This window comes from Balaenoptera acutorostrata, chromosome 2 (assembly GCF_949987535.1).
Source record: "Balaenoptera acutorostrata chromosome 2, mBalAcu1.1, whole genome shotgun sequence".
Classification (NCBI taxonomy): domain Eukaryota; kingdom Metazoa; phylum Chordata; class Mammalia; order Artiodactyla; family Balaenopteridae; genus Balaenoptera; species Balaenoptera acutorostrata.
The window spans coordinates 117,402,081-117,426,031 of NC_080065.1; the positions used below are offsets into that span (position 1 = coordinate 117,402,081).

Below are 23,951 nucleotides of genomic sequence, written 5' to 3' on the forward strand. Positions count from 1 at the left end.
AACTCATTCACAGAATTTTTACTTCCCCTCCCTAAAACTGTGAGCTCTGCTGGTTTTGATTCTTAGTCTTAGATATTGTCTAGCTATGGAAACACAGCAACGGTTCCACTGAATTAGAGACTTCCACCTGGCCGCTGAACCAAAAGGCAGGAAAAGGGGTTATTCTACGGGCCTGAGTGATTGATCCCAATCACCAAGGAGAAACTGAGTTGCTGCATACAATGGGGGCCAGGAGAACTACATCTGAAGCCCAGGGGGTTCATTTAGGTTCCTCGTAGTACTTTCAAGTCCGCTGTTAAAGGTTAATGGAAAACTTACGGCAACCAAAAGACGGTGGGTGGGGCGGGCAGGATAATTAAGGATCCTTCAGAAATGAAAGTTTTGTACCCATCATCAGGTACAGAATGCAGAACAGGTGAAATTCTGGCTGAGGGCGGAAGTACTGAATGGGTGGTGAAAAAAAGGAAGCGAGAGATACGAACTATGGGCTTGTGACCAGTTACAGAAACAAGGACTATATATTGTGTGTATGTCTGGAGTTGTGTAAATGTTAACCATTTTCTTCTTCCCTCTCTTCCCCATACTTATTTTATATATAAGTTGTTGGAGGTGAACTTTACAAAGTAGTTTGTAGTTAATAGAATATTCAGAGTACTGTGATGGAATATATAATTAACAGCGAGTAATGACTGTTGGGACTGTGCATCTCCTTATTTTGGGGAGAGAGTAGGAACTTCTTTACTTATATGAACGATAGCTACATCTTGTTAGGTGGAAACAGAGTTGGATGGAAGCTCAAATGTGTTCAGAATGAAAACTGAATAACCAAGAGAGTGGACTGTACCATTTATTTATTGCCTCTCAAGTTCAAATGTATTTGCTCTCAGTTTCAAATTTACTTTGTAATAAAGCATCTGGATTTAGTCAAGATTCTCCTTTGGCCAGCTGGAAATGTTAAAGCTCTGTCAGTAAAGGGTGCTAGTAAAGGGACACCGCAGTAGGAAAGTATTCTTTGCTCTGCCGGGTATGTGTGTGTAAAGCAAAGGGAGGTCCTATCTCCAGCCTCAGGGCCCATCTGCACCCTGGGCCGGGTTGGGGTGAGGGAGGATTTTATTGCTTACCGGTCCTGGTCAGAGGATCTCTTCCTGCCAGCCTTGACTCAGTAACTGTGGACAGCTCTGGCCCAGGGCAACCAAGTGAACTTCTCCATTAGCTATTGGGCTACAAGTAACATATTCACCAACAAGTTCTGTATTTCAGTTTTGGGGAGAGGGCTCCCCTTTCAAGTTTGTTCCTTCCTTGGGTACTCTCCCTTAGTTCCTTTATCCTTCTTAGTACCTAACTTCTTAAAGTAGTTAATAATTCTTTAAACTGTCCCTGTTCAAATTACTGTGTGGTTTCTGTCTACTCACTGATAAGGGAGTAACAAATACCTTAATATCTAGAGAAATAGGCTGTATTTTTATAACCTAGAAAACTACTATTATTCCTTCTCTTATACTAGGTAGTGTTCATATCTGTTGATTACCATAATGATCATATCCCAACACTATTATAATGAACAGAAGCCAAAAATTATTTGATGCTTAATATATGCTAAGCATTATTCTACGTATTTTATTTGTATTGACTCATTTAATCCTAACAATAACCTATTACAAGTATCTCTCAAACACAAAATATAAATCTCCTACCTAGGAACTGCTCTCTAAATAACAATTAAATAGACTTCTACAATCATGTTTGCTGTGAAGTTCATGATGGTTACATTTAAGCATTCCATGACTTTGTTTTAAAATCTCATACTATCAGGAGTTCCCTGGCAGTCCAGTTGTTAGGACTTGGTGCTTTCACTGCCGTGGGCCCAGGTTCAATCCCTGACTGGGGAACTAAGATCCCACAAGCTGAGTGGTACAGCTCAAAAAAAGAAAAAAACAAAAAAACAAAAAAACAAAAAAAACCCTCATACTATCAATTATTTAAAAGATAAACTTCATTGTCTTGATCACAAACTCATGGTGAATTATTGTGGTTGATTAATGGCTACATAAAGTCCTTGACTATTCCTAATAGCAGAAAAGGGTGATAAAATATTCAAAAGAACAATACTAATAATCTTAAAATATAACTGTAGTATCAACCCAGCTTATTCTGTGTCAGTAGCTAACTCATTACAAATCAATAAAGTGACTTTCAGAAACACAGTGGAAAGGAACAATACCCAAAAGGCTTAAATAACCAAGAACTATTATGTATTTTATTTGTAAAAACAGTCAACAATATGTTTTATACTACTAATCAAGAAGTACAGATTTCATTTAACCAAAAGTTGATGATATAAAGTTCCAAGAATAAAGACGTGGCTTTAAAAATGGCATCAAAACTGAGATGTCTCGTACCATCTGTCAAGTAGAATGTACGCTGACACTTAAATTTAATAGTTTTGCAACTAAATTAATTTAGCTGCAATTAGAAGTCTTACCTTAAAAGCCTAAAAATCTCTTCTCAATATTATTGGGAAAAAGTCACCAAAAAATTACATTTTTACCAAATTATAATTTGAGGCCCCAAAATCTTAAGAATTACTAACAGACCAAATTCTCTAAGAATACTATATCTGATCATCCTTCCAACCACTCTTCTTTTACCTAATAATTCTGATGGTGATAATTAACAATTACTTGTAACAGCCAGGCACTGTTCTAAGAACTCTCTCTCTCTCTGTATATATAAACTCGTTTATTACTCAAAGCTGGCCTATGAAATACATCCTATTATTGTCCCTATTTTACAAATGAGGAAACCGAGGCACAAGGGGATTAAGTAATTTGCCCAAGAAGTATTATATAGTAGAGCAAAGACATGAACTCAAGCAGTCTGGCTCTAGAATGTCAACTTTTACAGAGTTCCATTGAGAATTTTGAGTAGTAGCTTGCTATAACCTCATAAGGCACTTAAACAGGTTCTATTATTATCCTCATACAAGAAAACTATAATTTGTCCAAAGTCATAAAACTAATAAGTGACAAAATCAGGATACTAGCCTAGTTCGCATTACTCTAAAAACCAATTTCTTAACTATAAAGATATATTGCCTCCCTATAACTAACAGCAATGAATGCAAAACCATCAGATAAATGAGATCAAATCTCACATACAACTAAAGATCAAATAGCAGTATAATATGCCATGGTGTAAACTATAGATTATACCCCCAAGAAATATGAAATATCAGTTGATTCCTGCCAAGTACTTCAAATAGTACCAAAAATCAAGGACATTTCTAAAATGTATCACTTACTAAGAGAAAATACACATCTACATAAAAATAGTTTAACATAAGAAATAAAATAACTAGTTGTAATGTAACTTTGTCTACCACATACACTAAGCAGCAAATGTAAACATACCTGCAAGGAGGCAAAACCATGGAGTCTTTCATAAGCACAGATCCAGAAAGCAGGATATACCAACATCTGGCAATAGTTTCTGAACTGTTTAAATGAACAAGTAAATAGATGAGTAAATAAATACACACATTCACATGTATATGGATTCAGTACAAAATACAAAACATGAAAAATATTCTAATAATATCATAAATCATTAAAAATTAACTCTCTTTGGAAATTTTGCCTGTTGCCTAAGGTTTCATACAGACCATGTTCATATCTTACATAATCACTAGCTTAAGATATAGGCTTCAGAAATGTATGTTTATTAGCTCTATCTTATTAATTTATATCAGTAACTTCCCATTCCTCATTTTTGTGTACTGGATCACCACATTTGATGAAGATTAACTTAAATATTGTACTACATGTGCATATTAAAAAATTCTATTTCTGATAACTTTTATGTATATTACAAGTTTATTGTATATTAAAGACAATACTGTTTGGAATTCACAAGTTTATCAATGTTCCATCTTCACGTTCAACTGTAATTTGGATCTACCTCTTTCTCTTAAATTTTATTCTGACAGAAATACATTAAATGCCTACCCAATCTTTCACTTTATGTGTGTTTGAGGGATAAAAGAATATCAGATGACTTAAGTCCATCATCATTTTTAGTTCAGTTAAATCTCCAATGGAAACCGAGAATCTTGTTAGATGTTACTTTATAATCTAATCTTTTTCTCTTTCTCTCAAGTATTTTTAATTTACCATACCTAAAACTTCAATTAATTCCAATATGTAGACAATTCTAATTTTATAAAACAAACATTTCCTCTGAGCTGGAGAAATGTATATCTACCTGGCTATCGACTTGACATGTTAGCTTGTATATCTAACACACAACTCAACCTCAACACGTTCAAAATCTACCTATCATTTCTTTCAAGCTTCATTTTTTTCACTCTCCATGAATAGTACCATCCTCCACTCAGAAAACTAAGCCTCCAAACCACTCTACATAGCACCCAGGGTGAGCTTTCTGGGTGAATCCTATTGCCTACCATAAGAAAAAAGTATCATCAAATTTCCAGAAGATACTTTAAAGTTCTTTATATCCATCCCTTCCATCTTCACAGAAGGAAGATACAAATGGCTGAAAATCTCCTACTTAAGGTTCTTTGTTTGGAAATTCTACTTTCTAATTTTTTTGAAACATGACTTTTGCACAAGAAGGAATAAAATCAGTAAAAGAAAATTCTGCCCAAAATCAAGACAGAAGAAAGTTATGATTGGATGCTACCGTAAGCCTCTAATTTTTATCTCACTTTGCTGAAACAGTCACAAAGTTGTCAGTAAATTCTACTATAAACAGAGGAAAAATCCTGAAATTCACTCCTACCACCAAGAGAGCCATGCCAACTCACGAATCAGAAACTGTTCAAACCTTGCAGAGAATTTCACTCTCAGAGCACAGTTTGGCAATGCATCTGATGAGTAAACACAAGGAAACTGAAAGTCTTTTAACATGTGGCCATGCTATCTCCTTCCTCTTTGCAAGCAAATGAATCTAAGAATAATCTAGCCTAGAGAAGAGTGGCATATTTAATCTTGTCAGATCTTACTCCTTTCAAAGGCTTCACACTGCTCCTAAAATAAAGAACAAAAACTATTAAGGTGGCCTCCACCTGGCTCTCCACACCCCTCTCTTCCTGTTTCTTCCTCTCTGCTCGTGGCACTGAACATAGTGGTTTATTTTCACTCTTTCTATCATGCTGCTTCCCAGTTAAGGTCAACTATACACATTCTTTTCTCTGCTTCCACTAATCTCTGAATTTAAACTCTTTACTTAATTAACTTCCACATTCATTTTTTAGAAATTCCTTTGTTTATGATTAGCCAAATATAGATTTGGGTAACTCTTTATATTAATTTTTAAACAGCTTAACTGAGGTATAATCAATATACCACAAATTCACTCATTTTAAGTGCACAATTCAATGACTTTTATGATATTGAAAAGAACTGTGCAAACATCACCACAAAGAGATCTCTTATGCCTTGTTTGCAGTCAATCCCTGCCCCAGGTAACCAATAACCTGCTCTGTCTCTATAGATTTGTCTTTCCTGGACAGTTCGTATAAATGGAATCATGTAATATGTGATGTTTCTATCTTGCTTCTTCCATTAAGCATAATATGTTTGAGGTTCGTCCATGTTGTAGTGTGTAGCAGCATTTTATTCCCTTTTACTGCCAAATAGTATTCACTATATAGATGCAAAGCATTTTATCTATCCATTCACTGAACAATTTAATTATTTCGAGTTTTAGACTAGTATGAATAGTGCTACTAAGAACACCTATGTACAGTCTCTGCCCGTGTTTTCATTTCTCTTGGGTAAATATATAAAAGTGGAATTACTGGGTCATATGGTAAAATTTTAAGAAACTGCCAAACCGTTTCCTAAAGTGGCTATACTTACATCTGCACCACAAATATATGACGATTCCAGGTGTCACCATATCCTCACCAACACTTGTTATGTCTAGCTTTTAGACTGCAGATACTTTTTTTAACATCTTTATTGGAGTATAATTGCTTTACAATGGTGTGTTAGTTTCCGCTTTATAACAAAGTGAATTAACATATTTCCCCATATCTCCTCCCTCTTGCATCTCTCACTCTCCCTATTCCACCACTCTAGGTGGACACAAAGCACCGAGCTGATCTCCCTGTGCTATGCGGCTGCTTCCCACTAGCTATTTATTTGACATTTGGTAGTGTATACATGTCCATGCCACTCTCTCACTTCGTCCCAGCTTACCCTTCCCCCTCCCCATGTCCTCAAGTCCATTCTCTACATCTGTGTCTTTATTCCTGCCCTGCCCCTAGGTTCTTCAGGACCTTTTTTTTTTTTTTTTTTAGATTCCATATATATGTGTTAGCATACAGTATTTGTTTTTCTCTTTCTGACTTACTGCACTCTGTATGACAGACTCTAGGTCCATCCACCTCACTACAAATAACTCAATTTCGTTTCTTTTTATGGCTGAGCAATATTCCATTGTATATATGTGCCACATCTTCTTTACCCTTGACTGCAGCTACTTTTTAAAATATATTTTTAATTGAAGTAACACTGGTTTACAACATATGTTTCATATGTACATTATATTTCTACTTCTGTATACCCTATAGCATGCTCACTATCAAAAATTTAGTTTCCATCCATTACCATACAAGTGATCCCCTTTACCCATTTCGCACGCCTGCAACTGTAGCTATTCTAATGGGTGTAAAGTGAATATCTCATTAATTTTTGTGTGTGGTGTAAGATAAGAATCTAAATTAAGTTTTTGCATATAAATACTCAATCAACCCAGCACCATTTGTTGAAAAAACTATGCTTTCCCAATTGAAATGCTTTAGTACCTTCATCAAAAATAAACTGTTCACTGGTGGTTCCTTTTTAATACTCAGTTGTGTTAGACCCACACTGTGTGCACATCTTAGCTACATAGCTACAAGGCCATTAAAAAACAAAAACACAGAAACTGTTTATAAATATAATGGTTTATTTCTGGGTTCTAAATTCTGTTCCACTTATCTATAAATCTATACTTTTCCTTGATAGCACTTAAATATGTGTAGCTATTTTAATTAACTTTCTCTCCCCCACTATATAATAAACTCATAAGGACAAATCCTGTGTCTTCCCACCACTCTACACCAGGCTAAGCATAATGTATAGCAGACAAACATTTAATAGTAAGTGAATGAATCAACAAATGAACAAATAAAGCTATTAAAAGCCATATGAATCCAGTAAATACTTAGAAATAATGACAAACGCAGTGTGCAATGAAACACTGAACTTAATACCATTTCTCTATACTAGCTGCATATAAGTAATAAAAGAGATCACTGTTGCCAAAATTTTTGGAAGAAAAACAGAGAAGAATAGCTTCATAATCTTGAGGAAGGGAAAGATTTTGTTTTTTTAAACAGGACATGAGAAGCACTAATCACAAGCAGAAAAATTAAGAAAGTAAGAAATTTCTTTTCTTCAAAAGATGCCATTAATAGAGTAAAAAAAGCAAGCCACACAGTGGGAGAAGATATTCACAACTTATGTACCCAACAAAGGACTTAGATATAGAATTCATAAAAATTTTCTACAAATCAATAGAAATAAGATAGCCCAACTAAAAAATGGTCAAAAACTTGAAGCAGGAGATCATAAAAGAGCTAACCAAATAGCCTATAAAAACATGAAAACCATTCATCATCATTAGTAAGCAGGAAAACAAAAAACAAAATCAAGAGATAAAATGAAATACATATTTTAGATTCTAATGTTACAATCTCCTGGGACTTCCCTAGTGGCACAGTGGTTGAAAGTCTGCCTGCCAATGAAGGCGACACGGATTCGATCCCTGGTCCAGCAAGATCCCACATGCTGCGGAGCAACTAAGCCTGTGCGCCACAGCTACTGGGCCTGCGCTCTAGAGACCATGAGCCACAACTACTGAAGCCCACGCGTCTAGAGCCCGTGCTCCGCAACAAGAGAAGCCACACAATGAGAAGCCCACACACCCCTGCAACGAAGAGTAGCCCCTGCTTGCTGCAACTAGAGAGGACCTGCACTCAGCAACGAAGACCCAAGGCAGCCAAAACTAAATAAATAAAATAAACAAATTTATAAAAAAGAAAAGAATCTCCTAAATTTGAGCATGTGCATTTCCAATGCTTTTATTCCTAAGAATATTCCCAAGAAGAATGAGTAAATAGAGGTACAAAAACGCAGGAATAAAATATTCATAGAAACTTACTATTCATGATAGGGAAAAACTGGAAACAACTCTAATATTTATTAATAGTGGGAAGGATAAACAAATTATGTTATTTTCACATAACTGTATACCGTAAAGAACTGAAAAAGAATGAATGCAAAAACATGGAAGAATCTCCAACATTTGTGAAGTATAAAAAGCCTGACCAAAAGATTTTTATCTATATGAAATTCACAGAGACAAAACTAATCTAAGGTGACAGACATCAGAACCAGATTACCTTTCCAAGACAGCTGACTAGGGCCTTCTGAAGAGCTGATATGTTCTACATATTCACTGCATAGTAGTTACACAGGTGTATATATTTATTAAACTTCGTTGCGCTGTACATCTTCTGTGAGCTCTATGTATATTATATTTCACAGTTTAGGAATATGTTTCAATCTCCTCTACAGAAACTGTTCCAGAATCAAATGAATTTCAGTGCAAACAATCTAAATTTTAAACATTAATTTAAGCTAATTATGGAAATACTTACCAAAAAAGAACTTGATTGCCACTGTATCTCTCATAGCGTGCTCTTGCAGACATTAATCTAACATATTTTTTAAAAAGTAAAAATTTTTTAAATTATTTTATTTGAATTGTTTCAAAAATTGTTATAATTACAACAGAAAATGATCAGATCTATCACTAAATTTTTCACTAGAGTTTAAATATATGATCACACACACACATAAATCTGTTGAATAAATTTGCTTGCATTTAAAAATACTTTACTACTAATGCCCTATTTTTTTCTTTCTTCTTGATACACTTATTTGACATATACTAATATCTAAATTATGTTACACAGAAAACAGAAAATAATAAATTCCAAACAGTTATATTTAGAATCTGGTCCACAGCCAGAAACTTAAAGAATAGCCAGAAAAAGTGATGAGTAAGCTGGTCATGGAAGAAAAACACAGTTTAATTAAAATATTATGCAAAGTTATAATAGTTAGTGCTTACAGCACTCAAAAGTATTTTTACAAATATAATCACAATGATACAAGGTAGCAGGAGAGAAAACTCATTTTACAGAATAGAAAAATGAGGTTTGGAAAGTTTACGGGTACTGTCCATAGGAGCTTATGCCAAATCGAGAGTCTTGCTCCTTCCACTTTAATATAACACTACATCATACCATGCCCATCTCAAGCATTTGATACAATAAATATCAATACAAACTACAAAGAGAAAGTTCTGTTTTCACTAGCTAGCACATACTGAGCACTGCACTTTGCTTTAAATATTCTCATTTAATCTTCAAAATGCTGTAACAAAGGTAATCTTTTTATCCCTATTTTATGGAAGACAAAACTGCAGCTTAGATGTTTAGACCTGCTCAAAGTCTCAGGGCTAAGGAAAACTGGAATGAGAAAGGCCAATTTCTTTGCATATCCTATAAAAAGCCCCTAAATGATTTGGTCCCTGCAACTATCTATCCAAACTCATTTGAATAACTCCTTAGCACATGCTCTTAAACACAGCATCACACTTACCTAAGCTGATGTTCCCTGAGATTTGATAATATTTCCATTCCATGAAGATAAGAATAAATAGTATTTAAGTCCTGTAGAACAGAAAAGATTTTAGATTAATTTTCAAATATACTTTTTAAAATATAATGATATCCCACAATTCTGATTTTAAGCAAACAACCATTTATGACACAACTGTTAACTACAGAAGAGTCACAAAATCTCTGAATTACAATAGATCTGAAAAGGTTTAGAAGAGTTCCCTCAACTCACACAGGAACCCCTCCTCAGTATGGCTGACAACCTCTACTCAAACAACGCAGAAATCAAAAACTCATTATTTCATATAAAAGTCTATTTCATTTCTAAACAGATGCAATCTTTCTTCTTTAGTGACCTCCAAATATTTGAAAACAGTTATCCTATCTTCTTTTAAGTCTTTTTTTTTTTTCCTCCAGATAACAAAGTCTAAATATTTGCAGGTTCCAGATCTTTAAGCATCCTAACTGATCTCCTCTGGAGATGATTCTGTTTGTCAATATTCCTCTTAAAATATGATTTTCTAAAAAAATCCTCTTTTTAAACAGATTCAAGGTGGTATTAATCTACCACTAAACAAAACTGACGTCCAATGAGACAATGCTATTGTTCACTCTCTGAAAGAACTGGGGAACATTTCTCTAGCCCTCATTCAGATAATTAGATATTAATAAACCCAAGTTAATAAAGTATAGTAGTATAGTATAACCTCAGCTAAGAGCAATGGCATAGCAAAAGGAAAATGTGGAAGCAGGGAACATTCCTGACAGAAAAGAGTATTTTACCACAGAATGTTGGTGCACAGTGATTATAAAGAAGCTTAAATTCTCTACGTAAAATTTAAATTCCTCCTTATTCTCTTACAAGGAGTAATGCCTTTATACCAGGGCACACTGCTCCCAAACACTACTCTCTTTGATATATAACTAGACAAGAGAATTATCAAATGACAGAGAGAAAAAAAGAAAAGACACATAAGACAACTTTTTTCCCCAATATGCTACTAAGACAACAAGGAAGCTCTAAGAAAAAAAGCAATAATCTCTGATTCCAAAGCTTACAACTGCCAATTAACCATGATGGATTCAATGACCACACACATCTCTGCTAAATCCTTACCAAAATAAGAGGGAAAAAGATTTTTAAGTATATATATATAAAAAAAAGAGATGAAGAGATTAAAAGAGGAAACCACAGCAAATGAGTCTATAGACCTAAAAAAGGTCTATAAAATTCTATAAGACAACAGATGGAGCAGTGATATGATGAACTGTACTTCCAAAGAGGGCTACAATGATATGTCTTATCCCATATGCTCTTTTGCAATGAGACCTTGTCACTCCCTCATCAAAAGTAGGAATCTAGGTGCCCTCCACATGAATCTGGGTTGGTTCTGTGATTTGTTCTGACCCAAAGAATGTGCCAGAAGTGAGGTCGTGTAAATTCTAAGATTCAAATACCCTGAGAGCATCAATCTTGTGAGGAAGCCCAAAATAGCCTCATTGAAAGAGAAAGGCCACATGAAACAGCACCAAGGAACCGCATATGTGATTCCTTCTTAGACCAGACCAGCTACCAGCTGAATGGAACTAAGAGAATGATCCAAGTCGAGGTTCTGTGGGGCAAAAGAAACAACCTCCTAGCCAAAACTTTCTGAGCTGAGGTCAGAAACAGAGTCCTGGAAAAAGTCTGGCTCACAGTGAGCTCACTGAGCCTGCAGACCCACCTAATACTCTTGTCTCTCTCCACTCCCCAAGTTTATAACTAGAATTTATTTATCTGGCAGTTAGAATAACTCCCACAAAGGAACCTATGTGGTAAAAGCTGTCATAGTGGAAAAAGTCAAGTGGAAACCTCTGAAACTGCCCTATTCCCCAGAATAAGATAGTAAATAAAAGACAATATTGCTTTTCCAAAGAGGCAAAGAAGCAAAGACTAGGGCCGCCAGTAAAGGCTTAAAAGTATGCAGGGGTGACAGTCCTTCTCATGCATCATCTGCAAAAATCAGACAGATCCTAAAAAATGACTACAGACTGTCACAGACTTAACCAAATTTTAGCTCTGGGCACAGCTGCAAGTCCCAGACATAATATTTTTGAAGGAATGATTAATTAAGCTTCAGGTATTGATTTGGTGAATGTATTCTTTTCCATTCCAGTTACTAAAGTAAAAAGTACAAGAAACAGTTGGCAGTCGTGCAGGACAAAATTAACTTACAGTTTTGCCTAAGGGCTATTTCAACTTTCTCAGTCTCTACCATAATATAACCTGAAGCCATCTAGACCACCTGACACATTACATATGTATTTTGCTGACTGAACAGAATGAACAAGAGAATGAGCAAGGAGTGGCTGGTACCCTGGAGTCTTGGGTAACACATTTGAACTCCTGGAAGTGAGATATTAACTCTATGAGGGCTCAAAGACCTGCCACTTTAATGTTTTCGGGGGTGCAGTGGTCAGGAGCATTACAAAACATACCTTCCAAAGTAAAAGACAAACTTTTGAGACTTCAGCTTTCATTCAAGATGGAATAAGAAGGATTGGACTTACCTTCCATGTAAAACCACTAAAAATCGTAATAAATAAATGAAACAACATTTTTCAAGAGATAAGGCATTACGAAAAAAAGACAGTGACATTTGAGAGACGGGAAACGAATGAGGTGATTCATATAATTATCATAACTTACTGCCTGGTGGTATCTTGAAAAGAAGTAGCTGGCCACCTGCAGAGTAGAAGGTAGCTCAAGTTTACAGAGCCGGACAGAGAGAGCGCATACTACACAGAAAGAATGAATGTTCTGAAGACCTACAGAGGGTCTCACTTGAGTCTAGGTTGAGTACTGATCTTTCCATGTACATGAAGAAATACCTGAACTCAGGAAAAGAACCATCTGAAAGGATTAGAGTAGTGGTCCTCAATCAAGACTGATTTTGCCCCCTGGGTGACATAGTGATATCTGGAGACATTTGGGGCTGTCATAATTTTCAGAGGGGAAGGCGGAGCACTACTAGCATCACATGACTGTAAGCCAGAGATGCTGTTAAATATCCTATGATGCCCAAGACAAGGCCCCAGAATAAAGCATTCTCTGGGCCAAAACATCAACAGTTCTGAGGTTTAAACTTCTTGGATTAAACGGAACAACACCCAAAACTCACACAGGGACCAGAAGAGTTACTATTCCCACCAGGGAGAGTGGAAAAAAATCTCATAATTCAGAACGCATTTAGTAGAGTACTCAAAAGCCTTTGGATTCAGTACTGGGCAAAATTAACACTGCACTAAATGCTACTCTGGTGCTACGTAGCATAGCTCAAAAAAGAGCCCCAAAGGGTCATATGATTTCCAAATTACCTGTGTCCCAGAAGAATATTTACAGGAAATAAAATATACCCAGCACATAAAAAAGTAAAATTCACCATCTCTGGTACTCCATTAAAAATCACCAGGCATGAAAAGAAACGGGAAAAATGACCCATAAGGAAGAGAGAAAAAATCAAAACCAACTCAGTAATTACCAGATAACACAATTAGTACAAAAAGACATTTAAAAACTTACTAAAGCTATATTCCATATGTTCAAGAAAATATAGAAAAGATTAACTACATTAGAAAGGGCACTAAAAAAAAATTTCAGAGATGAAAACAACACTGAGATGTAAAATACACTGGATGGGATAAGTGGCACATTAAGACATTGTAGAAGAAAAGATTTAAAAACTTAAAGACACAAAAATAGAAATAAAAAATAAAATACATGGGGGAAGGAGATCAAGATGGTGGAGTAGGAGGATTCAGAGCTCACTTCCCCCAATGAACACATCAAAAATACATCTAGGGGCTTCCCTGGTGGCGCAGTGGTTGAGCATCTGCCTGCCAATGCAGGGGACACGGGTCTGAGCCCTGGTCTGGGAAGATCCCACATGCCGCGGAGCAACTGGGCCCGTGAGCCACAACTACTGAGCCTGCGCGTCTGGAGCCTGTGCTCCGCAACAAGAGAGGCCGCGATAGTGAGAGGCCCGCGCATCGCGATGAAGAGTGGCCCCCACTCGCCGCAACTGGAGAAAGCCCTCACACAGAAACGAAGACCCAACACAGCCAAAAATAAACATAATAAATAAATAATAAATAAAAATTAAAAAAAAAATACATCTATTGTACATGTGGAGCAACTCTCACTGAAAACAAACTGGAGACTGGCAGAAAGGCTCTTATACAACCAAGGCTGTAATGAAAGATCCACATGAAATCAGGTAAGAAAAGAGGAGAAGCAATCAGGTGAGGACCTGTGCCCCTAGGAGGGGACACAGCAAAGGAGGGGGACTGCATGGGCTCAGGGATCCTCCCCAAACAGTGAGGGGTGTGAACCACATATTAGGAAACTCAGCCCTGGGGTGCAACATCAGAAAGATAAGTCCTCTTGGCTGACTTGAAGACCAGTGAGACTAGCAGGGCGGCTGTGAGAAATCTAGATGTTGCTAGTGAAGAGCATCCACGTGCTTGGTTTCTCTCAAAACAGGGTGGAGAAAGCAACTGAAAATGCCAGGTACTCTAGCTGGCTTCCTGCATCTGCCCAAACGTGCACCCTGGCTCATGCTGAGGGCCGCTTCAGCCCCTCTTGCTCCATGGCACAGCTCCCCACTAGGGTGAAGGCTGCCATAGCCAAGTAGAGTAGACAGCTGTGGCAGACAGAGCCAGCTCAGACCCAGCACTGCATCTGAATGGGGTGAGGGCAACCATTACTGGCATTCGTGGGGACAGCAGATCAGAAGCAGTCTGCAACTCCAGTGTGCTGGGACTGCCCCAGTGTGCACCTTGACCCACATCGACTGCCCACTCTAGCCTCTCATGGTCCAGTACTGCTACCCTCTGGGGCAAAAATGCCGAGGTTGCTGGCGGGGAGCACACACTTAGAGAAAATGGAACCAGCTCAGACCTAACCTTCAGGACTTCTGCTCTCGAACCTTGGAAACTTGGGACAAGGATGCCGATTCCTGCCACTTGTATTTAACATAGTATTGGAAGTCCTAGTCACAGCAATCAGACAAGAAAAAAAGACATAAAAGGCATCTAAATTGGAAGAGAAGAAAAACTGTCACTATCTGCAGATGGAATTCTGGAATATATATATATATATATGTATTCCATATATATATATATATATATATGGAATCTTAAAAAAAAAAATGGTTCTGAAGAACCTATGGGCAGGACAGGAATAAAGACACAGACATAGAGAATGGACTTGAGGACACGGGGAGGGTGAAGGGTAAGCTGGGACGAAGCGAGAGAGTGGCATGGATATATATACACTACCAAATGTAAAACAGATAGCTAATGGGAAGCAGCCACATAGCACAGGGAGATCAGCTTGGTGCGTTGTGACCACCTAGAGGGGTGGGATAGGGAAGGTGGGAGGGAGACGCAAGAGGGAGGAGATATGGGGATATATGTATATGTATAGCTGATTCACTCTGTTATAGAGCAGAAACTAACACACCATCGTAAAGCAATTATACTCCAATAAAGATGTTAAAAAAAAATAAAGTGTTAATTCCTGCCTGGAAAAAAAAAAAGAAAGGGGTTTCTTGTGGTCTCTGTACCAATTATCTCTGAGACAGGCTAAAGGTATTGAACTATCTGTTAGGCTTTTGGTATGTCCAAGATCCATAAAAGCTATTATAGAAAGCCAAAACAAACAAACAAACAACCCTGACAGAGACAGACTGGAAATCTTACAGATATTTCTTGGTAATAAAAAATTTAAATGCTATATTCAAAGTGATGTTAAGTACTTAGTGTGCACTTGAAAGCTGCTCTACTCAACGTGAAAGAGGGAAATCATGAGGAAGATGAAAAAACTCAGAATTTATGACATTCCAGATCAGTAACACCTAGATCAGCCACTGGTTCTGTAACTACAAAATACTGCAGAAATTATCCAGGGGTATTAGAAGAACAAATATCAACTCAGGATTAGGGAATAAAAATAATAAGTTCCACTTGGGCAAAAAAGAAGGTGAGGAAGCGGTGATGACTCAGCGCTTCCTAAAACATATCAGCCATACCCTCTCAGCCAGTCAGCTACATGAGTGAAGGTGGGCAAGCTGAGGTGGGTGAGACCACTGCCATCCTACAAACTGCCCTTCAAATGATCCATATCTAATGCATTCACTGTAGGCATCTTCTATGACTTTCCAATTTCACTGTTAAATGAAATATTCAATTCATATTTGCAGCTCTGTATGTATGAGGAATTAATAATTCTGCTAAGTATACACTTCTAATTAAGCACTTTGGGATTTCTATCCCCTTCGTCAACACTGTACCAAGCAGTACGCTTCTCTCAGCAACTCCATCTCTCAATTTGGCTGCTCTACACATGCTTATAAAACCAACCAAAACTTGGAAAACTCAAAGTGGAATGCTTAGAGCAATTCTGAATTTTTTGTTTCTCAAAGTCTAAAACCAGTTTATTTCTTATCTATGATATGCTTAAATCATCACATACAACTTACAATACAACATCAAGTATCTCAAACACTCATTAACCAAGATATTTTACTCGTTATCCCAGCAATTTTAACAATAAAAAAACTCTCAGAATGGATCTCTATGGTTAGTACAGATTCAATCCCAAGATATACATATTCTGCAGCTGTAGTTGTATAATCAAAACTTATGCTGAAGAATCTTCCCCAAATTATCGTTAGGCTGCCTTCAGCCTAACAATGTGGTTAAAAACTTGGACTGTGGAGACAGCTGTGGTTTCAAATTCTGCCTCTATCAGTTACTAACCATGTAACATTGGATAATTTGCTTAACATTTATTTTTTTGTACAATAGGAATGATAAACTGCTTCCTTTTAAACATAAAATACCTGTTAAATGTGTAGCATGGACACTATCACATGGTAACAAATGTGTATTATAAAATTACAAAACAAAGGTTAAATTATATTCAGCAGACAATTAAAGCTATTTTAAAGATTTTCAACAATATCTCCAAGTTAACAAGCCCAAACATTAAACATAGAATTCCATTCCATTGGTTTTATCATCCGTGAAGGTGTAAATATATTCTGCAAAATGGCAATAAAGGGCTATATAACACTTACCACACCTGGAGCCCAGACCGTGGATTCTAAATACCATTTCCTACTAAAAGGAACCCAGGTTCCTCAGATATTCGGTTGGCCAAAAGTTCCTTCGGCTTTTAAGGAAAAATAAAATACACATTTTTCATTTTCACCAAGAACTCTGTTGAACTATGTATTCACTGTTTTGTTCCACTGCCTTCTGCCATTTTTCAGGCAACTTCATAATTCCATCTTTCCAAAACTTTTTATCTTTTTGAGCAAAGAACTGTTCCAGGTGCCTTTTACAGTCTTCCAGGGAATGGAAATTTTTTCCATTAAGAGAATTTTGTAAAGACCGAAATAAATGGAAATCAGAAGGTGCCATGTCTGGTGAATGCGGCGGATGAATCAGAACTTCCCAGCCGAGCTGTAACAGTTCTTGCCTGGTCAAAAAAAAAATCATGTGGTCTCGCAGTATCCTGATGGAAGATAATGTGTTTTCTGTTGACTAATTCTGGACGCTTTTCGTCGAGTGCCGCTTTCAGTTGGTCTAACTGGGAGCAGTACTTGTTGGAATTAATCGTCTGGTTTCCTGGAAGGAGCTCATAAGAGAGGACTCCCTTCCAATCCCACCATATGCACAACATCACCTTCTTTGGATGAAGACCGGCCTCTGGTGTGGTTGGTGGTGGTTCATTTAGCTTGCCTCACGATCTCTTCTGCTCCACATTACTGTACAGTATCCGCTTTTCATCTCCCGTCACAATTTGTTTTAAAAACGGAACGTTTTCATTATGTTTAAGTAGAGAATTGCATGCGGTAATACAGTCAAGATTTTTTTCGCTTAACTTATATGTGGAACATCAAAGTGATTCACATAACCAAGCTGGTGCAAATGATTTTCAACGCTTAAGATTTTGATATCTTGAATATGTCGGCTATCTCCAGCATGGTATAACGTTGATTGTTCTCAATTAATGTCTCGATTTGATCGCTATCAACTTCAATTGGTCTACCTGACCGTGGAGCATCGTCCAGCAAGAAACCTCCAGCACCAAACTTCGCAAACCACTTTTGACATGTTCGATCAGCCACAGCACCTTCTCCATACACTGCACAAATCTTTTTTTGTGTTTCAGTTGCGTTTTTACCTTTCTTTAAATAATAAAGCATAATACGCCAAAAAAGTTGTTTTCTTCCATCTTCAATATTAAAATGGCTACACAAAAATTCACCAATTTTGATGTTTTTAAAATGCACGCTGACATGACAGCTATCACAATACAATCTAACAAAATTGTTTCACATGAAGATAAAGACAACTAAGCAAGCCATCGTAGGGAAAACACCGAACGAACTTTTTGGCCAAGCCCATAAACGGCTGATTTCAGTAGTAGGGCAAGGAAAGTAAAAGCCTGGAACACCTTTTTGGGTCAGAAAGTAAGGTATTACTTAAAGACTACTGCGTCATGCCAAAAGGACACAGCAGCTGACTTAGAAAGGGCTCCTAGTGGCTGAATTTGGGGCAACCTAAGAATCAAAAAGAATAATGACAATATTAAAAATACAAAAATAATCCTTGAATTCAGTGATTTTTTTTTTTTTTTTTAGAGAAGGAGGAGAGGAGCAAGTGGGGAAAGTTCTTCTGTACATAATACCAGCTAATAAATGGAGAAGTAATAAACAACCTACACTTTCTACTGCACACTGAACACTTTCACCTGCGTGACCTCTCAGCATCTCAAGTGCAAATATCCAAAGTTAAACTGATTATCTGTACCCCTAGCTATGTCTTGCTCCTCGGTTCCCTGATTTAGGTGACAGTACTCACCTTCAATGGCTCTGGTAAGAAATCTATCAATCCTACTTTCTAAACATCTCTGCTCACCATCTCAACTGGAGGAATTTAGGGATTATTTCTTACTGGGTAACAGAAAACAGCCATCTTGCCTCTAGTCTGGCCCCCTGTAATCCATTCTTCAGAGTGCTGCCAGAGTGATCTTTCTAAAAAGAAAATACAAACTCCTTAACAAGGAGAACACAGTCCTTCATGTTCTGGATCCTGACCATGCCTGCAGCCTCACCTATTTTACTACTTATTCTTGTCCCAATGTTCCAGCTATGCAGGCAACTTGCATGTTCATACCAAGCTCATCTTGTGGCCTTGGAAAATGCTGTTCCCTTTTCAGCAAACACATTGTTCCTTCTTCACCTAACTTTTATATATTCAAATCTATACTCATGTCAGGGTTCCCTTTTCTAAAACAATTTGAATGACACCTGCCTACCCTTTACTCCTCTCTCCCAACAGCCCTCCTACAAAACTCCTCAGCACCTGATATGTGCAACTATCACAGTACTTAACCAGGCTGTATTTTGTCTGTGTACTTGCCCATCTCCTCCCCTAAGAACTTTAATCTTTTATCCCTGGCACTTAAAAACAGGACTTTAAAAATATTTACCACACAAACATTCATCAGGCAGTCTTCCACAAAAAAAGTATGCATTCAACTCTGCCTCAGAGAGTCATTTAAGGAGCTCATAAGCAATCCAAACTTCAGTTGCCACTTGTGACACTTATACACTCTTTTCTAAAAAATATACTATGATGAAGCCTTCTCATATTAAATGAATGCTTTTAAGAAACCGAACTAGAATAGGCTACCATCCTCTGAAAACAAGTTATAAAACAGAATGGTATAAAAAAAAAAATCACATATCAAGCACACCTCTTTTCATTCTACATAAAACTTGAGAATTATAAACTTCCATTAAATTGACACAGGCACCTTAAGGTATTATACTTCATATAGTACAGTCACGATTAAATGAGAGGCATTTATTTAGGAAAATATTAGGCCTCTATATAGATGTCAGTAAAAAAACACAGTTCAAAGCTTAAAATGTAACCTAAAGTTCACTGATAAAGAGAAAGCAGTGGGGCACTACTGGACTGAGGAAGCGACTGACGAATCATGTGACCTTGAGCAAGACATTTTACCTCAAGTTCAGTTCCTTTATCTGTATGCAACCCATTCCACTACCTCTTGAACCATCAGCTAAAGTATTTTTGGAAGAGCTACATATACATACGTTCACAAATACATGCTAGGTGGTGCTGCTACTTCTGCTATGTACTAAGTGTCCTGTCCAACAAGTCCCACTGCCTCTGCCACATGTCAAAGCCAGAAGCCCTAGGGCTGCCAAAATTTCAGTTTGGGGCAAAGTAGTGGAGAATGTCTGGTAGTAGTGAACATCAAATAGGGGCTGCTTATGCCTCCATAACCTCAAGTTCTTAATGAAGTGGCTCATTCAGTTTTTATTTACAGCGAGACCTCAGTTTAAACAGCCCAGTTCAAGGTAAAGCCAAACGATAACTACAATGTTACAGAGCTCACAATCCTACATCCCTTTCAAAGAACATGACTTTGTCAGTCAAGTTCACCATGCTTGGCTGCTCCTCCTCTTTGCAAAATTCCCTCTCAGGGAAGCTCCTCATCTCTCAAAAACAAGAGTTTATGGTGTCTAAACTCCTGAATCGCCACAGTTTTTTTCCTCAAGTTGGGAATCTCCAATACATGTAAAATGAGGTGTCATGCAAAAGAACTGTCTAATAAAGGCCCCATCCAGACCTAGTACTCCCTTTCTATACAGTTTAGCTTACAAATGAAGGTCAGAGGGGCCCAGAAGCATAAATAAGTTCTCTTATTTTCCAAGGAACCCTCTGAATGTGCATCTGCTGTAGAAAAAGCACAACAGAATCTTTGTTCTGCCACCCTCAAGGATGCACACAGTGACTCACTCAAAAACGACTCCAAGTACAATGGTGCTCTTTCGCCAATTCAGAAAAAATCTCTCCAAGTGTACACTTAAAAACCATTATTCTAAATTCTGAAATAGATTAACAAATAATTACAAGAATACTAAAGTTTACATTCTTTCAGTCCAAGTTCCCTCTTTAACTTTTGGTAACAAAAATAAGCTACTTTTTTTTTGTTTGTTTGTTTTTTTAACAAAACCCTTTTCTGGATTGTAAATAGGCAATTACATTAACATCTAGCTGAGCGTGAAATATTTGCCCAGCAAAAGTTTTAAGCCACCTGGTTAAAAACACATGAAAAGTTAAAACTGGCATTGCAGTTAAAACTGGAAATGTGTTTCAAAGCCATATAAAACAGAAGTTCCTGTTTCAATGTATGACTTAAGTTCCTCTATCTGAATTGTCTCTGAAGAACTGCCAGGTAAAACACACAGTTTCTTTATGGTAATTGTACATTATTCATATTTTAATAAGAGGATATTAATGGCAAATTTTGCCATTGTGCCAAACTTCATCAGTCTTTTTTCCCCAGCACTTCAAGTATCAGACCAACAAAAATCACTACTAGAAAAATAGGGGAACAGTATTTTTCAGATTCCTTTTCTCTTTAAAGTCATTTACGCTACAAATATTTGCTACCTACTATGTAACAAGTATTGCATGATGGAAACTGGGAGATAAGGATATAGTCACTGTCTTCAAGGAGCTTACAGTCCAGCCAGAGAGACAAACATGCTAGTAATCATAACACACAGTACAGTAATTGCTATGGCAGAGGAAGGGACACAGAGAAGGAGTGGGAGATGAGATTTCAGTGAGGAGTTTGGATTTGTCAAGTGAGAGGATGGTGTTCTAGACAAAGGAAATAGCAAACTAATATGTATGGCTACATTTATTGAGTGCTCATTATGATTGGCACTTTGCTAAATAAATACTTACATATATTATCTCATTCAGTCCACGTAACAATCCCCCAAAGATATTCAATCCTAAAGTTAGGTAACTTCCCTAGGGTCACTCAAATTCTCAGTGCTAGAGCCCAGATCTGAAGTAGGCTTGTCCAAATCCAAATTCCAGGGCCCTAAACACTTTCCCACCCTATATAAAGCACACAGAAAGGAGAGTATGGCACAATGGACCATGCTTCTAATCTCTGTCTATATATCAGAATTACTTAAGGAGACTTCTAAAAATACCAACGCTTGACACTCCATTCCAGAAGGTTCTAATTCAAGAAATGAAGGGTGGGCCTGGGCATTAAAAAAAATTCCCCAGGTTGAAAAACATATGTAGCCCAGGTTGAAAAGTACTGTGTTAGGATATTTACATTTCTCTAATAATTAGTGATATTGAGCATCTTTTCATGTGTTTGTTGGCCACCTCTATGTCTTCTTTGGAGAAATGTCTATTTAGGTCTTCCGCCCATTTTTTCAGTGGGTTGTTTTTTGATATTGCGCTGCATGAGCTGTTTGTGTATTTTGGAGATTATTCCCTTGTCGGTCTCTTCGTTTGCGAATATTTTCTCCCATTCTAAGGATTGTCTTTTCATTTTGTTTATAGTTTCCTTTGCTGTGAAAAAGCTTTTAAGTTTAATTAGGTCCCATTTATTTTTTTTTAATTTTCATTACTCTAGGAGGTGGGTCAAAAAGATCTTGCTGCGATTTATGTCAAAGAATGTTCTGCCTATGTTTTCCTCTAAGAGTTTTATAGTGTCCGGCCTTACATTTGGGTCTTTAATCCATTTTAAGTTTGTGTTAGGGAGTGTTCTAATTTCATACTTTTACATGTAGCTGTCCAGTTTTCCCAGCACGACTTATAGAAGAGACTGTCTTTTCTCCATTGTATATTCTTGCCTCCTTTGTCATAGATTAGGTGACCACAGGTGCGTGGGTTTATCGCTGGACTTTCTATCCTGTTCCATTGATCTAAACTACTATGAGGTATCACCTCACACCAGGCGGAATGGCCATCATCAAAAAATCTACAAACAATAAATGCTGGAGAGGGTGTGGAGAAAAGGGAACCCTTCTATACCGTTGGTGGTAATGTAAATTGGTACAGCCACTATGGAGAACAGTATGGCAGCTCCTCAAAAACTAAAAATAGAACTACCATATTACCCAGCAATCCCACTCCTGGGCATATACCCAGAGAAAACCATAATTCAAAAAGATACAGAAGATGTGGTACATATATACAATGGAATATTACTCAGCCATAAAAAGGAACGAAACAGTGCCATTTCCAGAGACGTGGATAGACCTAGAGACTGTCATACAGAGTAAGTCAGAAAGAGAAAAACAAATATCGTATAATATCGCTTATATGTGGAATCTAGAAAAATGGTACAGATGAACTTATGTGCAAAGCAGAAGCAGAGACACGGATGTAGAGAACAAACTTGTGGATACCAAGGGGGGAAGGGGGAGGGTAGGATGAACTGGGAGATTGGGATTGGCATACATACACTACTATGTATAAAATAGATAACTAATGAGAACCTACTATATAGCACTGGGAACTCTACCCAATACTCTGTGGTCACCTAAATGGGAAGGAAATCTAAAACAGAGGGGATATATGTATACATATAACTGATTCACTTTGCTATACAGCAGAAACACAACACTGTAAAGCAACTTTACTCCAATAAAAATTTTTTTTTTAAAAAGTACTGTGTTAGGATATTTATATAAGTAGTTTAAAATGCATGTGTTTGGGGGTGGGGGGTGATAAGGCTAGAGTGCTAGGCAGAAGATAATGGAGGACTTTACATCTTTCCCATTCCCCTCAGAGCCAAACTCACAAACAGTACACTTGCTGCCTTCACTTTCTTGGGTCTGATTCTCACTTTAATCCACTGCAGTCAGGCTCTGTATTCAGTCCACTGAAATCATTCTGATGGACGCAACCCGAAGAATTTATGAGTCCTCACCTTTCTTGAACTCTCTATAGTACCTGATATTAATGATCAGGGATTTCTTTCTGAAATGTCCTCCTGTAACACCACTCTTCTGTTCCCCTTCTACTTCTATAAACAATTTCTTTTCATTCTCTTAGGCAGTTTTCTTTTCCTTCCCCCATCCCTTTAATATTAGAGCACCCAAAGGGTCTGCCCTTCTATTCTCACTTAGTTTTCTCACTCTGAGTATTCCTACCAATCCCATGACTTCACCTATGACCCATATGCTGTAGACTCTCAGACCAACTCAGACCCATAACCTGGTTTGACCTGAAGCTCCAAATGCTTACTGAACATCTGTATCTGTGTCTCCTGTAGAGAATCTCA

General features: G+C 37.3%; 1 protein-coding gene across 6 annotated transcripts in view; it reads right to left on the reverse strand.

Moving 5' to 3' along the window:
• RAPGEF6 (Rap guanine nucleotide exchange factor 6) overlaps window positions 1-23,951 on the reverse strand; it is a 231,694-nt gene that overhangs the window by 201,120 nt on the left and 6,623 nt on the right. For 5 of the 6 annotated variants that reach the window (XM_007188521.2, XM_007188525.3, XM_007188519.3 and 2 more), the window contains exons 2-4: window positions 9,741-9,811; window positions 8,732-8,788; window positions 3,411-3,494 (exon numbers count right to left, since the gene is read on the reverse strand). In XM_007188521.2, coding sequence (XP_007188583.1) covers window positions 3,411-3,494; window positions 8,732-8,788; window positions 9,741-9,811 — 212 coding nt within the window. Of the gene's footprint in view, window positions 1-3,410; window positions 3,495-8,731; window positions 8,789-9,740; window positions 9,812-23,951 lie in introns of those variants that run through there. The other variant, XM_057541079.1, reaches the window with a different exon arrangement.